We start from the raw sequence: 21,548 nt of genomic DNA on the forward strand, positions 1-21,548 counted from the left end.
TGCTGGATGTTACATACTCAGAACATTTTCTTGTTATAGCAATGCTCTCATCCGTTATAATTACAATATGATCTATATATCTATATGCCTCTATTTGATCTCATGTAGCAAAATGTGAAATGGTGTTTTTTATATTGGATACAAGTAGAGACTCGGAGCTACAAAATCGTATATCACTGCAGGAACAATAGGGAAAGTAATTCTGCTTTGAAAGTTTATAGACTTGTAACCCCACTTTTGAGAAAATGGCCCTTGAATGTTTTGGTACACCTACTGGAGAGCACTTCTTTGTCTAAACCTATTCAGCATCATTCACGCCCTCTTAAGCCCCACCCATCTCTTTAAGGATTCCCATGAAAGGCCATGTCCTTAACAGAGTGAAAAAGTAGTGTTGTAAGCAACCAAAGATTTCAATACTAAAAGTGGTGAAATTATTAAGAGGATCCTTACCCAGAGACACTTGTCTAAATTGATGGGCCATGTGAAATAAATTCTATAACCACCCTCAAGCCACATCTAGCTAAAGTAAGGGGATGTGTCACACTTGTGTACTAGACATGTACACATGTTCATGAAATGCAGTAGATGGCCGTAATCACCCCCAGACACACCTGGCTAACTTGTTGGATCATGTAATCATCTGGCAAAGTGGAGTCTTTTGTTTAGACATGTAGCTAGCTAGTTTAACAATTTACCATATTCCCAACCCATAGCTACAATACAAACGTATTGTCATAGCTAGCAAACATGCATGAAATGCTGGAGTGTAAATCTGCAGGTAGCTAAAGCTAACCAACTAGGTTCGGTGTTAGCTAGCTAGCTAACAGTAGGCTATAACTAGCAATACAAATTACTTTCTGAGATATAAATTATATTACTACACAGATCATACACATAACATTAACGAGCGAGCCATCAAGGTAATGCTCGCTAGCTAGCTAACAGTACACTTTAACTTGCAATGAAGATGACGACTTTTTCTCACTGATCTTTGCAGTAGTGTCTGCTAAATTAAGGGCAGCAATGTTTTTGAGAGTAGTAGCAACACTTTTGCAGTTCTCCAGGGTTAAAGTTATGTCTTTCAAAAAAGCTGCAGTAGTAAGGATTATCTACACATACTGAGCAGCTCATGTTATAGACAGAAGCGCGCTACATGGCAGACCAATCCGAACTCATCTCTCGGCAAGTCCAGCCCATCCATTATCTCAGCCAGGTTCCTGTCTTTTTCTGTGGCTAAACCAACTAGGCTTGTAATGTAAATGTTTTATTTATATTTACAGATGGAATACAAGTTTGTTATTATGGCACATGAACGTTCACATGTTCCATTTCTGCCCAAAACCCCATTTTGATAAAAGAAAAATAGAACATAATGTTCAAATGCCTCTCCTGTAAAGTAGTGACGTGTGACATAAGCCTAACTTCTTGAAAGGGGTCACATATGTTCAGACCAGGATAGAGCTGTGTCCAATGTGACACCAAGTCATTTGGTATTTTTTTTACTTCTTCTACAGGGAACACATCCATTTACAAGTGTAAGTGAAGGTCATGAGGCAAGCATATATCTTCGACCAAATACAATGCATTTTCTTTAAGAAATGTATTCATGTTAACCCACTCAAACACACTTCTTAGTTCTTTGCTCAGTACTGTTAGCTCATTATACAGTGTGTTCATGCAGCGCTATACATTATAGCGTCATCAGCATACATAACCACTCTTGCTTTAGTCATTACTGAGGGTAAATCAGTAGTCAAGATAGAGTAGAGGAGTGGGCCTAGGCAGGTGTCTTGAGGAACACCACAGGGTCAATCATTACTGTCCAAAAATAAATTCAAGAAAAGTTTTAGCATTTTCCTGGATAGATAGCTTTCCATCCAGAGTGGCAGACGTAGAACCATAACATTTGAGATACTATCATTCAAAAGGGATGTGTTGTGTTCAATTGTTTCTCGCTACGGTCTCCCCTGAATTGAATTATCGATGTTTATCTAAAAAGTAATCCCATTCTCCTGTAGAGCTGTAGACAGACAGTGCCATTACCCATGGAAGATTAATCTGTGTATCTGTGTCTAATATTGTCTTGCCCCTCTTAGTCATTCTAAGACTAATGTATAGCCTTTATGGTCTTATTCATCCTGTGAACAGACAGATGAAACGGACCATTAAATTCAGCCTGCACCATTAAAAGCTCAAAACTGACAGTAGCTCAGGGCATAAACAGTCTCTGTTCCTCTCTGTGACATCCTAGACCACTGTCTAACAGTCTAACTCTAATGAACTATATAAAGGACCCTAGAAGAGATTGGTACAACAGTTCAATGTTTTTCTCCTCTTTAGTATTCATCTGAAGATCTGAAGATGGCGCCGATAGACATGGCAGCTCTGCTTCTAGCTCCTAAGCAATTTTGCAGTATTTAAATAAAAACATTTTTGTTATTTCTTATATTATTAGCCTAGAACGTTCTACGTGTTATTACATACAGCCGGAAATAACTTTTGGATATTAAAGCAGCGGAAGCTCCAACCAGAAATAAGACTTTCCTGAATTGGATCCTTTGTTCGTACCCCCCAAGGCAATTGAACTTATCAAATACAAACAGTGTAGTTATGCCCTCCGTAAGGCAATCAAACAGGCATAACGTCAGTACAGATGCAAAGTGGAGTCGCAACTCAACAGCTCAGACACAAGACGTATGTGGCAGGGACTCCAAACAATCCCGAATTACAAAGTGGAAAACAGCCACTTCGCGGACATCGACGTCTTGTTCCCAAACAAGCTAAACACCTTCTTCACCCGTTTTGAGGATAACACAGTGCCAACAACGCAGGCCGCTCCCGAGGACTGTGGGCTTTCTTTCTCTATGGCCGATGTGAGTAAGACATTTAATTAATCATGTTAACCCTCGAAAGGCTGCTGGCCCAGACGGCATCCCTAGCCGCGTCCTCACAGCATGTGCAGACCAGCTGTTTACGGACATAATCAATCTCTCCCTATTCCAGTCTGCTGTCCCCACTTGCTTCAAGATATCCACCATTGATGCTGTACCCAAGAAAGTAAAGGCAACTGAACTAAATGACTATCGGTCCGTAGCACTCACTTCTGTCATCATGAAGTGCTTTGAGAGGCTAGTTAAGGATCATATCACCTCCACCTTACCTGACACCCTCGACCCACTTCAATTTGCATACTGCCCTGAACACCTCCCTGCGCAACTGGTTCCTGGACATCCTGATGGGCTGCCCCCCATGTCGTGAATGTAGGAAACAACACAAGGGTCCCCACAAGGGTGCCAGCTCAGCCCCCTCCTGTAGTCTCTGTTCGCCTATGACTGTGTGGCCATGCACGCCTCCAACTCAATCATCAAGTTTGCAGACAACACAACAGTAGTTGGCCTGATTACCAACAATGATGGGACAGCCTACAGAGAGGAGGTGAGGGCCCCAAAAATAACCTCTCCCTCAACGTCAACAAAATTAAGGAACTTATCATGGACTTCAGGAGACAGCAAAGGCCCCCATTGATGGGGCCTCAGTGGAGAAGGTAAAAAGCTTAAAGTTCCTTGGCGAAAGCATCACTGACAATTTTAAATTATCCACCAACACAGACAAGGTGGTGAAGAAGGTGCAAAAGCTGAAGCTGAATAAATTTGTCTCGGCCTGTAAAACCCTCACAAACTTATACAGATGCACAATTGGGAGCATCCTGTCGGGCTGTATCACCGCCTAGTATGGCAACTGCACTGCCCGCAACCACAGGGCTTTCTAGATGGTGGTGCGGTCTGCCCAATGCATCACTGGGGGCACACTGCCTGCCCTCCAGGACATCTACAGCACCCGATGTCACAGGCAGGCCAAGAAGATCATTAAGGACCTCAGCTACCCGAGCCACAGCCTGTTCACCCCGCTATCATTCAGAAGATGAGGTCAGTACAGGTGCATCAAAGCTTGGACCAAGCGACTGAAAAACAGCTTCTATCTCAAGGCCATCAGACTGTTAAATAGCCATCATTAACCGACCTCCACCCACTACCCTGCCCTGAACTTAGTCACTATCAATAGCTGGCTACCACCCGATCACTCAAACTTGCTACCCTATGTACATAGACATATACCGCATATACTGTATTCTAGTTAATGCCATCCTGTTCAGCTATTGCTGTACATATACTATTCTATCCTAAGTATTCTACAGATCAGTGGAGGTTGCTGATGGGAGGAAGGCTCATAATAATGTCTGGAATGAAGTAAATGGAATGGCATCAAACACATGGAAACACACACACACACACACACACACACTGTATATATGTATATATATTCTCCGGACTCCGAATATTTATGTATTTCTTAATTGAATTATTTCTAATTTAGATTTGTGTGTATTGTTGTGAATGGTTAGATATTACTGCACTGTTGGAGCTAGGAATACAAGCATTTCGCTTCACCCGCAATATCATCTGCTAAATATGTGTAGGCGACCAATAAAATGTTATTTTATTTGATACCCCTTGAGTTATTCCACATTTTGTTCTGTTACAGTCTGAATTAAAAATTGATTAAAAATATTTATTTTTCTCACCCATCTACACAAAATACCTCATAATGAGGTTCAGAGATAAGGTAGTCATTGTTAAAATAAACGGACCTTATTTAGGCTTGCCATAACAAAAGGGTTGAATACTTATTGACTCAAGACATCTCATATTTTGATTTGTAATTCATTTGTAAAAATGTCTTAAGAAAAAATGTCATAATTCCACTTTGACATGATGAGTTATTGTGTGTAGGTCAGTGACAATGAATCTCAATTGAATACATTTTCAATTTAGTCTGTAACACAACAACATGTGGAAAGAGTCCAGGGGTGTGAATACCTTCTGAAGGTACTGTATACAATGGATTAACCTGTGCTTTTCAAAAAGTTTTTTTTTTTTTATGTTGAAAGAAGCTCATGTGCACCTATGAAAGTACATGATTTGTAGTTATGTTACTGGACTGTGTTTTCCAAATGGTTAACGGAGTGTGCAAGGCTGTCATCAAGGCAAACTCTTTTGGTTACTACATGATTCCATATGTGTTATTTCATAGTTTTGATTTGTTCACTATTATTCTACAATGCAGAAAATAGTAAAAAATAAAGGAAAACCCTTGAATGAGTCGGTTTGTCCAAACCTTTGACTGATACTGTATATGATGTACTGCAGCATTTAGGAATGTTTCAGCTCAATATCATATCAATATCATATCAATATCATAAAATATAATATTTTTTTGAGATTGTAAATAAAGAAAGTACAATCGCGCTCTCCAGATGTTCGGTTGGTGTGTAAAAAACGTGAATTCAGATAACTAATGAAGTCTGATGGGTCCGCGCTCAAAGTTATGTCACATAAATCGTCATTCATTTTCCATTCATTTTTTTATTTTTATTACTGCATCAGGATAGCATACACAGACTTTTCGATGTAACAGCCTTCTTCAGCGTGTAGGTTTAAAAAAAAAAATCAATCATGAACATTTGTAGAGAACACACAGATTGTGCCTACCTATTTTGTGAGTTTGTTTTGATGGTTGTGGCATACAACTGTGTCCTCCACTGATTTGTACAGTCCATGTTGGCTCAAACACTAAACCATCTGTTTCTGTCCATCCTCTCCTCTTCCCTTCTTTCCTTGTTCCTTTCCAGAAAATCTTTTCCGTCTCAACATGCCACACTGGCTTCCTTTGCCGCCGTCTACATCTCTGTGAGTAACCATCTTCACTCACACAAACATGTTACAGCAGTGGTTCTCAACTGGTATTGCCTCAGGACCACCAAATTGAACCAGGTTGTCTCAGTCCTTGATCCAATATTCATATCGCAATTTTTTAAGTTGTTGTCCAAATACAATCTGGAAAACTATGTTTAATGCTATATTGATAGTCAATGTACCAATTATATGACAAGGGAACAACAGTCCCACTTTTTCATTGTCAATAATGACATTTTCCATAAATATGGTATTTCTGTTTTTTTTTATTTTGAATACATTTGCAAAAATGTCTAAAAATCTGTTTTTGCTCTGCCATTATGAGGTATTGTGTGTAGATTGATGAGGGAAAAACACTTTTTAATCAATTTTAGAATAAGGCTGTAACTTAACAAAATGTAGAAAAAGTCAAGGGGTCTGAATACTTTCCGAATGGACTGTTATATATATTTGAGATGTCCACCAAAATTGTTGCCAGAGAATTTAATGTTCATTTCTCTACCATAAACCACATCCAACATCGTTTTTGAGAATTTTGCAGTACGTCCAACCTGCCTCACAACCGCAGACCACATGTAGCCACGCCAGCCCAGGACCTCCACATTCTTCACTTGCAGGATTGTCTAAGTTCAGCCACCCGGACAGCTGATGGGTTTGCACAACCAAAGAATTTCTGCACAAACTGTCAGAAACCGTCTCAGGGAAGCTCATCTGCGTGCTCATTGTCCTCACCAGGGTCTTGACCTGACTGCAGTTCAGTGTCGTAACCGACTTCAGTGTGCAAATGCTCACCTTCGATGGCCACTGGCACACTGGAGAAGTATGCTCTTCACGGATGAATCCCGGTTTCAACTGTACCGAGCCGATGGCAGACGGCATGTATATGGTATTGTGTGGGCGAGCAATTGTCTTATGTCAACGTTGTGAACAGAGTGCCCCATGTTGGGCGTGAGGATATGGTATGGTCAGGCATAAGCTACGGACACCAAACACAATGCCATTTTACCGATGGCCATTTGAATGCGCAGAGATACCGTGACCAGATCCTGAGGCCCAATGTCATGCCATTTATCCTCTGCCATCACCTCATGTTTCAACATGATAATGCAATTCTTGGATGCTGAAAATGTCCCAGTTCTTCCATGGCCTGCATACTCACCAGATATGTCACCCATTGAGCATGTTTGAGACCAACAGATGCATATCTGTATTTCCGGTCATGTTAAATCCATATATTGGGGCCTAATTTATTTATTTCAATTGACTGATTTCCTTAAATTAACTGTTAACTCAGTAAAATCTTTCAAATTGTTGCATGCTGCGTTTATATTTTTGTTTGGTGTATCTTGATTAGATAAGTATTCAACTCCGTGAGTCAATACATGTTAGAATCACCTTTGGCAGCAATTACAGCTTTGTCTTTCTGGGTAAGTCTCTAAAAGCTTTGCTCACCTGGATTGTTCATTATTTCCCCATTATCCTTTTAAAAATTCTTCAATCTCTGTCAAGTTCGTTGTTGATCATTGCAAGATAGCCATTTTAAAGTCATGCCATACATTTTCAAGCTCGATTTAACTTGACTGTATTTAGGCCACTCCAAAAAAATCATAGTCATCTTGGTAAGCAACAAAATCTTGGTAACCAGTGAATATTTGGTAATTGTCCTGCTGAAAAGTGAATTTATCTCCCAGTGTCTGCTGGAGAGCAGACTGAACCAAGATTTCCTCTAGGAGTTTACCTGTGCTTAGCTCTATTCTGTTTATTTTTATCTTAAAAAACTCCCTAGTCCTTACAGATGACAAGCATACGCATACAATGATGCAGCCACCCCCATGCTTGAAAATATGAAGAGTGGTACTCAGTGATGTGTTTGATTTGTCCCAAACATAACACTTTGTTTTCAGGACAAAATATAAAATGTTTTGCCACATTTTTTGTAGTATTACTTTATTCTGTGCAAGCTTCCTCAATTTATGTTAGTATTGTGGAGTTACTACAATGTTGTTAATCCATCCTCAGTTATCTCCTATGCCAGCCATTAAACTCTGTAACTGTTTTAAAATCACCATTGGCCTCATGGTGAAATCCCTGAGTGGTTTCCTTCCTCTCCGGCAACTGAGTTAGGAAGGGCGCCTGTATCTTTTTAGTGACAGGTTGTATTGATACACCATCCAAAGTGTAATTAATAACTGCACAATGCGCAAAGGGATTCTTTTTTTTAATCCATCTACCAATAGGTGCCCTTCTTTGCGAACCATTGGAAACCTCACTGGTCTTTGCTGTTGAATCTGTGCCTGAAATTCACTATTCGACTGAGGGACCTTACATATAACCATACCTGTGGTGTAGAGATGGGGTAGTCATTGTTTTAAAAAATCATGTTAAACACTATTATTACACACAGAGTGAGTCCATTCAACTTATTATGTGACATGTTAAGCACATTCTTACTCCTGAACTTATTTAGCCTTGCCATAACAAAAGGGTTGAATACTTATTGACTCAAGACATTTCAGCTTTAGATTTTTTTAAAATGTGAACGACCGGCTCGATTTGGTCTTATGTAGCAAAATTTGAAAATGTGTTTTTTAATTTGGATTAAAGTAGAGACTCAGAGCTAGAAAATAGTATATCATACACTACAGTTGAGGAACAATGGGAAAGTAATTCTGCTTTGAAAGTTGATTAACTTGTAAAATCACTTTTGAGAAAATGGCCCTTAAATGTTTCAGTACACATGCTGGAGAGCTCTTCCTTGTGTACACCCATTCAGCATCGTTCACACCCTCTTAAGCTTTAGCCCCACCCACCTCTTTAAGGATTCCCATGTGTGACCATGTACAAAACAACCAAAGATTTCAAGACTAAAGGCTGGTTTATACTACGGGTGTGTTTGTAAATTTAATCTGGAGTGCAAGAGTGTTTTCTGGGTGTTTGTAAACTCAGAGCGTTGTCAGATTGTCCATTCATAAATTCAGAGCGTTTCACTCTCAGAGCGTTCAGAGCGCACACTGGACGCTCTGGCTGAGGAGTTTGAGCGTGATTTGAGCGTTCTGACCTAACAACAGCTGTCAGGCACCCAAGCTAACTGGCTAATGTTGGCTAACTTGCTAGCTACTTCCAGACACAAATGAAAGAACAGGTCACTCTGAACATTTTACTCGCTCTAGCAGAGCTGGCTAGGCAGTTTTATGTTATCCAGAGCGTTGGTGACTACAACTGTGCTGCTGGCAACAATTTAATTATGATTTTTTTGCCAACGTTTACTGACTCTGGCAATATTCAACGGGTGTTGAGCATCTGTAAATTTGTCAGTTATTCTGCACTCTGGCACACTCAGACGAGAGTGCTCTGAAATTGGAGTAGATAGCCAGAGCGAATTTACCAGCTATGTCTATCGACGGTTGTCCCAGTGACATCATTAAGATTCTATTGAAATGGTTACATGCATAGTGGAGTCTTTTGTTTAGAAATGTAGTTAGCTAGTTAAACAATGAACCATAATCCCAACTCATAACGTTACTTCTCTGCATTAATCTGCGGGTAGCTAACAAACCAGATTCAACGTTAGCTAGCTAATATTAGACTGTAACTAGCAATACAAATGGTTCTGAGAGACAAATAATATTACTACACTGAAAAACTAGCTAGCTAGACTCTCTTACCCATATACATGGAGGGACGCTAAACCCTCTCTGTCACGGATGAATTGGAAATGGCTCTTAGTTTGGAGATGTAATCCGGTCCTCCAGAGTGTGGAGAGCAACACTTATGCAGTTCTACTACATGATATCTTTCAAAAAGCCGCATTAGAAAGGATTACCTACACATTCTGACCAGCTCATGATATAGACAGAAGCATGCTACATGGCAGACCAATCCAAACTCATCTCTTGGCATGTCCAGCCCCCTCATTATCTCAGCCAATCATGGCTAACGGGAAGGTTCCCTCTTTTTCCGTTAGTTTAACAATTGTTTTCATATTTACAGATGGCATAGTTTGATATTAAGGCACATGAAAGTTCACATGTTCCAGAAGGCATTTCTGAAGGAAAAAAAACGCTTTATGGTAAATAAATAAAAGTTGACATTAAAATGGCCTGTGAAGTATTGACGTGCGACATATGCCTAGTTTCCTGAAACGAGTCACAATGAATTTGTAAACATTTCTAAAAACATAATTCCACTTTGACGTTATTGGATATTGTGTAAAAATAAATGACACAAAATCTCAATTGAATATGTTTTAAATTCAGGCTGTAACACAACAAAATGTGGAAAAAGTTGTGGTGTGAATACTTTCTAAAGGCACTCTAGGTCCGCTATGTAGTCTATATAGTATTTTAGTTTTCACATACAGCACATCCAATACATCACACTGTCAGACCAAATAACTATAAAAGTCTCCAGTAATCCTCAAGGTTAGACTAACATTTTTTTTTCCTTGCACCACTATAGTAGATGAGTCTGTAAACGCTGACAGACACTAAAGAACTCAAAGCCTCAGGTGCCTGAGGGTAGATGATGCATGCCGTTAGGCTGCATTAGCCACAACTCACAGGAGAGACAGTAGCATACCTGGGTTCAAATAGTATTTGTTGTATTTCAACAACTTTAGCTACACTTGATCAAGCTTACCTGGTGCATCAAACGCTGAAAATATTTGGAAAAAAATACTATTTGAACCCAGGTCTGAACAGTATCGAGCGCTGGCTGTGTCCACAGTAGGGCCTGGCAGTAATAAATCTGCTGTAATAAAGTCGCTCTGAGGGGGAGGATGCTGGATGCTGACTCACAGCTCTGGAACACGACCATACTATACAAATCTACACTGTGTGTCCCAAATGGCACCATATTCCCTACATAGTGCACTACTTTTGATCAGAGCTCTATGGGCCATGGTCAAACGTAGTGCACAATTATAGGGAATAGGATCCCATTTGGGACACACACAATTCCTTCTCATAGGGGGAGAGGACATTGCAGCAACATCTAGAGCTAAATGAATGTATTTGTACGGAGCTGTGTTGTTTAATGTGCTTAGTTGAAATGTTTGAATGGAAAGACATGGCAATGTTATTCATTCATGTAGGCCTAGTTGTGGTTTGGAATCTTGCAGACAATGTGGATTGTTTCCATAAGGATTTCTGCCACAAGCTAATGTTGATTGTTAATTGTTGATGATGATGAGGATGATGATGATGATGATGATGATGATGATGACGACCTCAACGACGACAACGATGATGCTGATGATGATGATAATGACATGAACGACGATAATGATAATGATGCTATTGATGATGACAATGCCTTTGTGTCCTTGGTCTGTCTGTAGATGTACTTCAACAGCACGCTTACTGAGTCTTCTAAACTACTGAAGCCTCTGCTGGTCTTCTCCTTCGTCATCTGTGCCATCATTTGTGGGCTGACCCGGATCATCCAGTACAAGAACCATGCTATTGATGTCTACCTGGGCTTTCTGCTGGGCGGGGGAATAGCTGTATACTTAGTATGTTCTGCTGATACTTTCTTAGAGATACTACTTATTATTTGTGTTTTTTGGTAGAAAGACTGTTACAGATAACACTTTTCCTGCTGAATAATCATCATTTGATGTACAGTTGCTACAGTACTTGTTTGTTTAAAAGGATTTGCACTAAAGAGATTGTGTGTTATGAGAGATAATATTGTAAAGCTCCGTCTCTCCACTACCTCCAGGGTCTTTACGCAGTGGGGAACTTCCAGCCCAGTGAGGATAGCTGCAGCTGCCCTCCTCCCCAGCCCCGCGGTCCCTGTCCTTTACCCCACATCAGCCAGGAGGCCATGCGCCATTTACAGGTGAAGAGCTGCAGCGCCAATATGGACGGGCTCTCTACCTCCCACTCCGAGGGCATCCTCCACCATAACCCCCACCACCGAGATCCCTCCTCTGGCTCCCTCACCAACCTGAAGAGGTCCAGCGCTGACGTGGAGGTCATCACCTCACCCCGCAGCCCCATGGGAAAGGAGAGCATGGTGACTTTGTTTTTGTTATTTAATTAGTATGCAGATATTCAACATACTTTACTTTACTCTACAGGTTCCTAAAAATAGTTATTAAAAACATTTTGCCGTGACTTCATTTAAAAAATGATTTTGAATAAATAAGGTTAGAAATTGCTGTCCTCAGGTGACGTTCAGCCACACCCTCCCCCGTGTCCACACGCCAGCGATGGATGATGGCACACGCCGCAACGCCACCATCCACCACAGTCACCATGCCTCCATGGACTCCTCCCGCTCCAAACAGCTCCTCTCTCAGTGGAAGAGCAAGAATCAAGAGAGCCGAAAGCACTCCCTGCAGGTTAAACAATTTATACGATTTACAATTGTTGTAGCCTACTAATGATATGCTTTTATAATGCTTGTTTCTTCTCATGTTTAAACACATTGAAATGCATATTTCTGAAATTGAAAAAAGCTATAAAAGTAAATAAATATGTTTTTGTCTTCTTCTTCTTTTTCTTCTTCTTATTAGGTGATGGAGGGTGAGGCGGCGGCCCAGTCCCCCCACCACCGGGGGAGCATGGACTCCATGAGGTACAGCTCTGAGCCCTCAGCCGTGGGGATCAACGGGGTCGATCTGCCAACACAGTATGTGAAGCTAGCTACCGGGGCCAGCACCACACTACCCAGAGACTGCAGCGGCATAACAGGAGGGGCCAGAGTCTCTATGCAGTCCCGACCTGGTTCCTCACAGCTGGTCCATATCCCAGAGGAGACCCATGAGAACTTCAACAACCCCTCGCCCAAGATGGGTGCGGGAGATGTAGGCGGTGGTGATATATGCAATATTGGAGCTCATGTAAACTGGGTGAAGGCTGCTGAGAAGGCAACTGCCCCATGTAGGACTATGAATGGCAGCCAGCAGCCGCGGATCATGCAGGTGATTGCCATGTCGAAACAGCAGGGTCTGCTCCAGACTCACTCCAAGAGCATGGACGAGGGCTGCATGGACGGATACACCGGAGGGTCCCTCCGCTATAGAACCCTGAATGAACCAAATCCCATGGGCACGACTTGCAGCACGTTGGGCAGCTCCGTGGGCAGCATCTCAGGCAGCACTGGAGCCATCGTGAGGGTGGACGCCCATCCCGAGAACAACAACAACCGCCCCATGGTTCACGCCCCTTCGACGGATATTAGCAGTGGGGGTTCCTGGAAGACCTGGAGGTCCCAGGACCAGTGTGGGGCTGGTGGTATCGGTGGATGCAGCCAGGGCCAGTCATTCGAGCTGAATGACCTGAATAGAGATTCAGAGAGCTGCGAGTCCCTGTCCATGAGGGACGGCTCCATTGGCTCCATAGACAGGAGGAGACATGCAAATCCCACTGCTGCCACCAATACACAGAACGCAGGGGGCGGGGAGCACTCCCTCCAACAGCAGCAGGGGATCACCACCATCAGAGTGACCCCAGTAGAGGGGGGTGAGGTCCCCTCAGAGCCCCACTCTGTGGCCTCCAGCCGGGACTCCACACTCCGGAGGAAAGGGAAAGGGAACATCATCCTGATCCCAGAGCGAGGGAACAGCCCGGATAACACCAGGAACGTTTTCTACAAGGGGACTTCATCAACACCCGGTTTGTAGAGGAAGAGCATTGTCACTTGGCTGTGTCCCAAATGGAACTGTATTCCCTATATAGTACCTGCTTTTGACCAGGACTCATAGGGCTCTGGTCAAAAGTTGTACACTATATAGGAAAGAGGATGCCATTTGGGAAACTGCCCTTGTTCACTTGGATGTTCACAGAATTTTCAAGAAAATAACCGTCAGTGGGAGGGATTGTTGCACTCTTGGGGATGTTTGACCCCTTCCACTGCATCTGTGATAAGAGGCAATCCATCGCCAAACGTTGTATCCAGATACATTTTATTAGTCACAAAGCAGGCTTTATTCAGCATGATATTTGTAATTCTTCCCACAAAAGCACAACCTTTTTGGTCTTGTAGAGCGCTTTACTATGTTCTTATGTACTCTAATAGAAACATAATAGCACTGGAATTGTGTCCAATTTGAAATATTTTCAAAAGTGGGTTATCAAAGTTTTTGTTTTCCTTTTTTTCCACAAAGTTCAATACTACCCCCTATGTAATGCTTTAGTGGGATATTGCAAAGTTGTGTACCATAACGGTGGAAACGATAATCCTTTAATTGTCTGCATCGTAAATCGTTTTGAACTGTGTGCTAAACCACCCACACTATTTAGATCAGGGGTGTCAGGGGTGATTCGGTCTTCAAAAATGTGTTTTATTTCCACGCCATCAAAATTTGCAAGACATACTGTAGTCCTCTATCAATTTTGGAATTTTCCATGCTCCCTGACTGTCTGGGTTTCATTTTGGGGATTATTAGCAGGCAAGACACAGGCAAGAAACTGTATGAATGTAGGTCCTTTATCATTTCTACACAGTTTTGATTTAGTTTTAGTAATTTAGTAAAGTACATTGAGTTCTTACTCAAACCACCCGCAGGCCGGATTGGACCCCCTCGTGGGGCCGTATGTTTGACACCCCGGATGTAGATGAAATACTGTGCATAGAGTACAAATAAATAGAGAGAACATTTGGAACTTGATATGGTTAGAGAACTACCTTTTGTATTATTTGCTGTATAGATGCCACATTCCCTAGAGAAAACTGTGTTAATGACCATAAGTGCTTAGCATTCCTACTGTAGCTAAATTAAATATGCTGTGAACTGCACAAAACTGTGTTTCCTACACATTTATATCCAATGACCAGGTTGTGTTTGTTCTATCACAATAATACTGTTTGGATTTATTCTACCAACATACTGTACATGATTTTCCATGGTGTCTACATCCCAAATGGCCAACTCAGACTCAGGGGTAGACATAGTAAATTCAAATCTTACTCCCTCCATTTGGTATGATACTCTACATTTTGTATGGTATGTATTCATTTGTGAATGTCCATCATCCATTTCGTACAATATGTTACAAATTTGCAATACGTATGACATGTTACGAATTCCAATTTGTTGTGGCTAACATTAGCTAGTTAGCTGGCTAGGTGGCTAACGTTAGCTAGGCTAGGAGTTAGGGGTTAATGTTAGGTTTAAGGTTAAGGTTAGGAGTTAGTGTTAGGTGGAAGGGTTAGCTAACATGCCAAATAGTTGCAAAGTAGCTAAAAAATGTAAGTATTTGCAAAGTTGCTAATTACCGAAAATGCTAAAATTGTCAATATGTGACTCAAACATGCAAACTTTCAGTTGCTAGGCGTTTGCCCTACATGCTGAGCCATCCACCCCAACCAACCTCTGTCCATTGATTTTTGGCTTAAGGAACCTTACATCTTATGTAACCATACCAAACATAACATGTGTACTAATTTGACTGTCACAGGTTTAGGTTTACTACAGTATGTTACGTCTAGTCTTTGAGGCTAGGCTGAAATGGCACCCTATTCCTGATATAGTGCACTACTTTTGACCAGGATCCATAGGGGTCTGGTCAAAAGTAGTGCACTGTGTAGGGAATAGGGTGCTATTTGGGACTCAAAAATATGTGTGTGTGTGTGTGTGTGTAAACTGTCATGCAGTTTTTTGGCCGGTTTCAAATGCTCTTTCTACTTTCTTTATACATCTTTCTTAGTAGCATTTGACTCGTAGGCTTTGGGTATCATGACTGAAACTGTCTCTGTAAAGCACTGTGCTTCTCTGTGATATAAGTTACACTGTAGCAGAGGACAGAGGTATTCTGTTCACTCCTTGTATATTTTACAGTTGAGTAGACACAGTAAAGGTAAAGTGGTGATACTTGTACATGTTATCTATTGATGACAAGAGTGTACTTTTACTCCAGGCTTTTTTTTCTGCTTTTGACTTCAGCTTTATCTTGGGTTACAATTCCATTTTATACTTCAGAGAATTTTCCATTGCAATGACCTTAATACTGTATTAATTATTAAACGGTGCATATCAGTAATATCTAATTGGGGTTTTATTCATAGTTACAATGAGAAGGATTTGACCTAATGTTATGAGACTGTGATCTATGAGGTATTTTTAGACTGCTTTTCTTTCCTTTTATTACTTTTGAATAATGAACTATTTGTGCCAAAGGCTATCTTTAACGGAACGTATTTATACATCAAGCCTATTCTACACCACTCATTTAAGCTCTGTATCCCTCTGCATGGTCATTTTGAGATGCTGTAGAACATAGAGTATTATTGTAAATAATGCCTTTATTCAATTGTTTGTATAAAAAAAAAAAAAAGAAGTTGATTGACAATCTTTTTAACGAAATATTCAGTATATTATCATATCAGGTCCCTATTTTTCAGGTTGTTTTTTAATTTGATAGGTTGTAACTGAAAATGAGAACTGGTTCTCAATCAATATATGATATTGTAGGCAATGTTTGGTATATAAAAAGTGTGCTGTTATTATTACACTGTGGTGAAAGAGAAGATATTTAGATAAAGCTGGTGCAAATTGAGAATGAATGACTTCTGCATGCTTTCTGGGATGTCCTTGGCTGGTTTATCTCCACAAATCCTTCTGAACATTCAGTGCACATGTATCGGGGTAGATGGCAATAGTGTGTTGTCTCAATATTGGAATAAATGTTTGCTATAGAGAACCCAGCATTCCTGCTCCTCTGTTTTGAAGTGCAATATTGGTACAAGTTACAACCCAAAGTACATCTTGTGAGTTGCATATCACTGATCTAGTGCTTCCCTGCAGTTATGTTGTCTCATTGTAGAGCATGGAGCTTCTACTGCTAAACATGTCAGATTCTTTAGGTGGCAGCTCTTGATGACAAAACTCTGGCTTCTTCACTGCCTGGAGGAGTTAGTGGTGGTGATGTTTTATCCGAGCATTCAGTGTTATCAGAGACCTGCTTTGTGCCTCCTGAAAGACTCAGGATTACCTAGGTCAGATAACAGACAGATCTCGCTTGTGTGCCAAGTGGCACACTATTCCCTAGATAGTGTGCCACTTTTGACCAGAGCCGTATGGGCCCCGGCCAAAAGTAGTGTAGGGAATAGAGTGTCATTTGAGACATAGATCTCCTTTCCTTTCTGCTCCTGTATTGGATAGCGGGGGAGACAAACACCAAAGCCATTCATACCCACAAAACGTTTTATTAAACTTCAGTAAACTAGCATTCATTTCCCATTTATTTGAAGGCAGATCGGCAAAGAAGAAAAATATTATCTTAGCTACACTATCTCTCTGTCACATGCTCTTTATTTCTCTCTGTCCATCTCTTTCTCTCCCTCTCTTTGTCTCTCATACACACGGGAATCTCACAGAGTGTATAGGAGAAGCAGGCCTGGTTAGCATTGCCATGTGTAATTATCATTGTTGAGTCCAATGTAGGTCACTGAATTGACCTACATTAAAGGAGAACGCTCTCAGGGAAATCTTATCTTGGAGAAGGAAATGGAATGATCTCAAGAAGAAGAGAGGCTTAGTAGAAAAACCTGTATGGCTGCAATACAACCACGCACATGTGAACTGGGTTTGGACACACACACACACAACCCTTACATGATCTTATGTGATCACATGTGTGTTCATGTGAAGTTAAAGTGATTGCATTTGTCAAAATGTAAAGCCACATGTGATAACATAAAACTACACATGCGAAAACATGACCTCATGTTCAATAGATGTGACAACATGGGGATGCAAAATTTCAACATGTGATACAATGAAACTCCAGATGTGACAGTATTTGAACCCTTTTCACATGTGAAAGTGCAAATTCAATTTTCACATGTGAACGTTTTCCACGTGAAAAACTGCAAACTCCAAGTGAATCTTCAATTCACATATGAGGTGAAAACATGTTATTCTCCTCACATGTGAAAAGGTGGTGTTAACATGTTAACTCTATGTTAAATACATGTGAACATACTGTATGGGTTTTAAGATGATTGGTACGCTGCTCAGCTAAAATAGTGTCAAATGTAATCAACTTGGACTTGGTAATGGGGTATGTAGCCAAGTTACTCATTGTATACTCATTGTATATTTGTTATTATTTTTTCTATGATTTTTCTATTTTTCTCTCTGCATTGTGGGGAAGAGCCTGTAAATAAGCGTTTCACTGTTAGTCTACACCTGTTGTTTACGAAGCATGTGACAAATACAATTTGATTTAATTTAATTTACCTAGTTAAGCAATTTGGGGGATTTCAGTATAGTTGTCTGATGTTGGAGGGACATATTATTTAGTTTTAATGTTACTCATTAATCATTATGATAAATATAATAGATTTTCGTGAGTGTATTTTTTAACTACGCTGCTATTTACTTTACTTCAATCCAAAGTGTAGGAATACAGGTGAAATCAGTCATTGCTGCAAACATGGTGGCATAGCTGGAAAATCTGAATGCCATGAACCAAGAGGTTGTTAGTTCAAATCCCAGGTGAAGCCATGTTGAATAACAGTTACTGTATAAATGGACATACACAATGTAATCAAATATGTAAGTTGAAAACACAGAGGCTGTTCTGGGGACATCCGAATGACAGATTTTTGTTTGCCAGGCATCATGTGTTAAATTTGAAAATTCACATGTGAAACTAAATGTGAAATATTATCACATGTGAAGTGTTCCAAAACCACATGATTTCACATGAAAATCATGTTGTTTTTATGTAAGGGACACACACACCATATTATTTATGTAACCTTAATTTCTAACAATTCAAAATACTATTTGCCCTATCCCCCAACCCTAATCCTTACCCTACCCCCAAAACCTAACCTTAACCCTAAACCTAACTCCTAACCCTAAAACTAACCCTAACCTTCAACCTAATTCTAACCCTAACACTGTTCTACCGTAACCCTGAACTGCCGAGAAGAACCACTTAACCTTGTTGCGACTGACAAAAATATTTTGGTTTGTTTACTGTTCTTGTGGGGATTTCTGGTCCCCACAAGTATAGTTAAACACATCCACATACATACACACTCACACAGACACACAGACACACACACACACACACACACACACACACACACACACACACACACACACACACACACACACACACACACACACACACACACACACACACACACACACACAAGGTCGTGAATGTGTTATCCAATGAGGATTGTGTCACTAGTTGATTATGTAAAAACAGCCTGCCATGCAATGCCCTCTATACCGTGGGCATGCTGTCATGGTCATTCATGGTAAGTGGAAAGAGGATCCCTGTGTGTTATGTTAGATTGAAACAGGAGCAGGGTTTCCTCTGAAAGACAACCCTAACCCTTGACCATGCTAGTGTTGCGTAGATGTGTTTGTGGTAGTTCTTTGGTCAGTAATCTAATGTACTGTATTTGTGCCGTTTCACAGTCCGTTTTACAAAGACACAAAGCCTTGGAAATAAGCTATTCTTTTTCCTGGCTGTATAACTTTTAGATGTGCATTTGGTTCCTTCCATGCTTTGGTTAATGATGTGATAGTACCCAGTATGGCAGCTTCTTACAAAGCGCCACACAGCCAAGTTCACCCCCCCACTCTCTGGACGCAATATAGGCCAGGAAGTAATGCACTCTTAAATAATTTGGCAAACCCTGCATCTTTATGAATGAGATAGCTGATATTTAGAATGTGTACTTTTAAATTATGAATCGTAACTCTTTGAATAATTTACTGTTCACTTGCCATCAAGATAAGTCTCGTTTGGGAAGTTGTTTGATGTCTTATTCAAATATGTATATTTCTGAGGAACTATTCAATCAAATATATTTGAACTACTTTGATAGAATTAAGTAGTAGGACATTGCTTTTATCAGACTCAACTTGGACGGCAGGTTTTTGGCTCTGCTAAACCATTTTACAGACTTATGCAGACGTGCAGAATGTGCTTCACGCAACCTCTTCTGAAGGTACTAGGAATGATAGAATGTCTTTGGAGCCGAATGATTTAACAGACCTCCTGGTTTACTTCCATGACAACGCAACGCAAGTGCAACATTTGCCCAAGGGATTTACATCAACCTTTATCAAATGACCTTATTGAGCCATTAAATGGATGCATCTGATTACACTGTCGCCATCTCTGTATAATGTCGTACTACTTTACAACTCATCTTATTTTGGACTCCATATTTTTCCACACAACTGCCTATGGCTGCTGTCAGCGGTTAAAGGTTAAAGCACAATTTGCATCCCAAGAACATCTCGAGTCTCTGCGCTAAATGGACCGGTCAACAGTGGAGGAGTCAAGGAAAATGGTGTGCCAATGATGGTGGAATGTAATTGGTTGTCCTATGCTCCACCAGTGAAGCCAATTTGTCATGCTCCAAGGGTACCAGGTCAGTCCCACAGTGCTGCAGTCACAGATGGCTTCTTCACAGTGTGTTGGACTGAAGGTCTCTCTCTGGAGTCCTAGGCACTGACTGTAGCCTAGCTTGCTTTACGTACACATCAGTGCAGGCTAATTTCACAAAAGCGCAAATGTTTTCAGAGAGGATATGCTCTACACGTAATTTATATCATCACACTTCTGGCCATTGTACTGAGAGGCTTTGTGGCAGAGAAGCAGCAGTACTGAGGCATTTGAAGAGTCTTTGAGTGTGTCCAGTGAACTGTATGTTTGTTGCAATGATACTCTGTGGACTTAGCCTATTTAACAATTTCCCCCATCGTTGGAATTGTCTGCTTACATGCTCTGAATCTAAAACAGATTTCTCCAAGGCTAAACAGATGCAAAGGATGACGTAAAAGAGAAGCACAAGCACAGACATGCCACAATGTTTGGCCTTGAGGGACAGTGATTATATAATAGACATAGATAATCATGGAGGGTTCCTGCAGGCCCACTGGGGTGGCTAGGATCAGCCTGATTAGAATTGACAGAGAGCAAAGCACGGGGGCCCAGGTAGATTACCTACTGTTTTGTTATAGTAGCTTTGTGTTTTCTGGTCAACACATATGCTTATGGGTGTTTGTTCTACAGATTCAAGTTTTCAGGCAAATTGTCAATGTTGTTTTTATAAGACACTGAAAAGCTTTAGAAGCCAGAGCCTCTCTTTGATTCAAATAGGATAGTGGAAACACAAGTGTTCTAATCTAGAACACAATGAAAATCATTGTCTTCTTTTTTAATCATCACCATTATCTTCTCACAAAAACGTTTTAAAAGTCCAGTGATGCACTGTAACTATAGAAACCGGGGTGCTGCCACAACTGTGTGAAGAAACTGTCTACAGAAGCTTTGAGGATTTCTGGGCTGGATCACAGATTATATTCATCTCCCTGACCAACTTTATGGATTGCTCTGCTGGATCACAGATTATATTCATCTCCCTGACCAACTTTATGGATCGCTGGGCTGGATCGCAGATTATATTCATCTCCCTGACCAACTTTATGGATCGCTGGGCTGGATCGCAGATTATATTCAGCTCCCTGACCAACTTTATGGATCGCTGGGCTGGATCGCAGATTATATTCAGCTCCCTGACCAACTTTATGGATCGCTGGGCTGGATCGCAGATTATATTCAGCTCCCTGACCAACTTTATGGATCGCTGGGCTGGATCGCAGATTATATTCAGCTCCCTGACCAACTTTATGGATCGCTGGGCTGGATCGCAGATTAAATTCAGCTCCCTGACCAACTTTATGGATCGCTGGGCTGGATCGCAGATTATATTCAGCTCCCTGACCAACTTTATGGATCGCTGGGCTGGATCGCAGATTATTTTCAGCTCCCTGACCAACCTCATGGATCGCTGGGCTGGATCGCAGAT

At 40.9% G+C, this 21,548-nt stretch overlaps 1 protein-coding gene across 1 annotated transcript in view; it reads left to right on the plus strand.

Moving 5' to 3' along the window:
- Nucleotides 1–13,672, plus strand: part of LOC139420681 (phospholipid phosphatase-related protein type 4) — a 36,239-nt gene extending 22,567 nt beyond the window's left edge. Inside the window, exons 5-9 of the mRNA XM_071170901.1 lie at nucleotides 5,690–5,747; nucleotides 11,092–11,265; nucleotides 11,475–11,771; nucleotides 11,926–12,099; nucleotides 12,274–13,672. Coding sequence (XP_071027002.1) covers nucleotides 5,690–5,747; nucleotides 11,092–11,265; nucleotides 11,475–11,771; nucleotides 11,926–12,099; nucleotides 12,274–13,383 — 1,813 coding nt within the window. The 3' untranslated portion in view covers nucleotides 13,384–13,672. The remainder of the gene's footprint in view (nucleotides 1–5,689; nucleotides 5,748–11,091; nucleotides 11,266–11,474; nucleotides 11,772–11,925; nucleotides 12,100–12,273) is intronic.
- Nucleotides 13,673–21,548: the final 7,876 nt, after the last annotated feature.

This window comes from Oncorhynchus clarkii, chromosome 11, assembly GCF_045791955.1.
Source record: "Oncorhynchus clarkii lewisi isolate Uvic-CL-2024 chromosome 11, UVic_Ocla_1.0, whole genome shotgun sequence".
Taxonomy (NCBI): domain Eukaryota; kingdom Metazoa; phylum Chordata; class Actinopteri; order Salmoniformes; family Salmonidae; genus Oncorhynchus; species Oncorhynchus clarkii.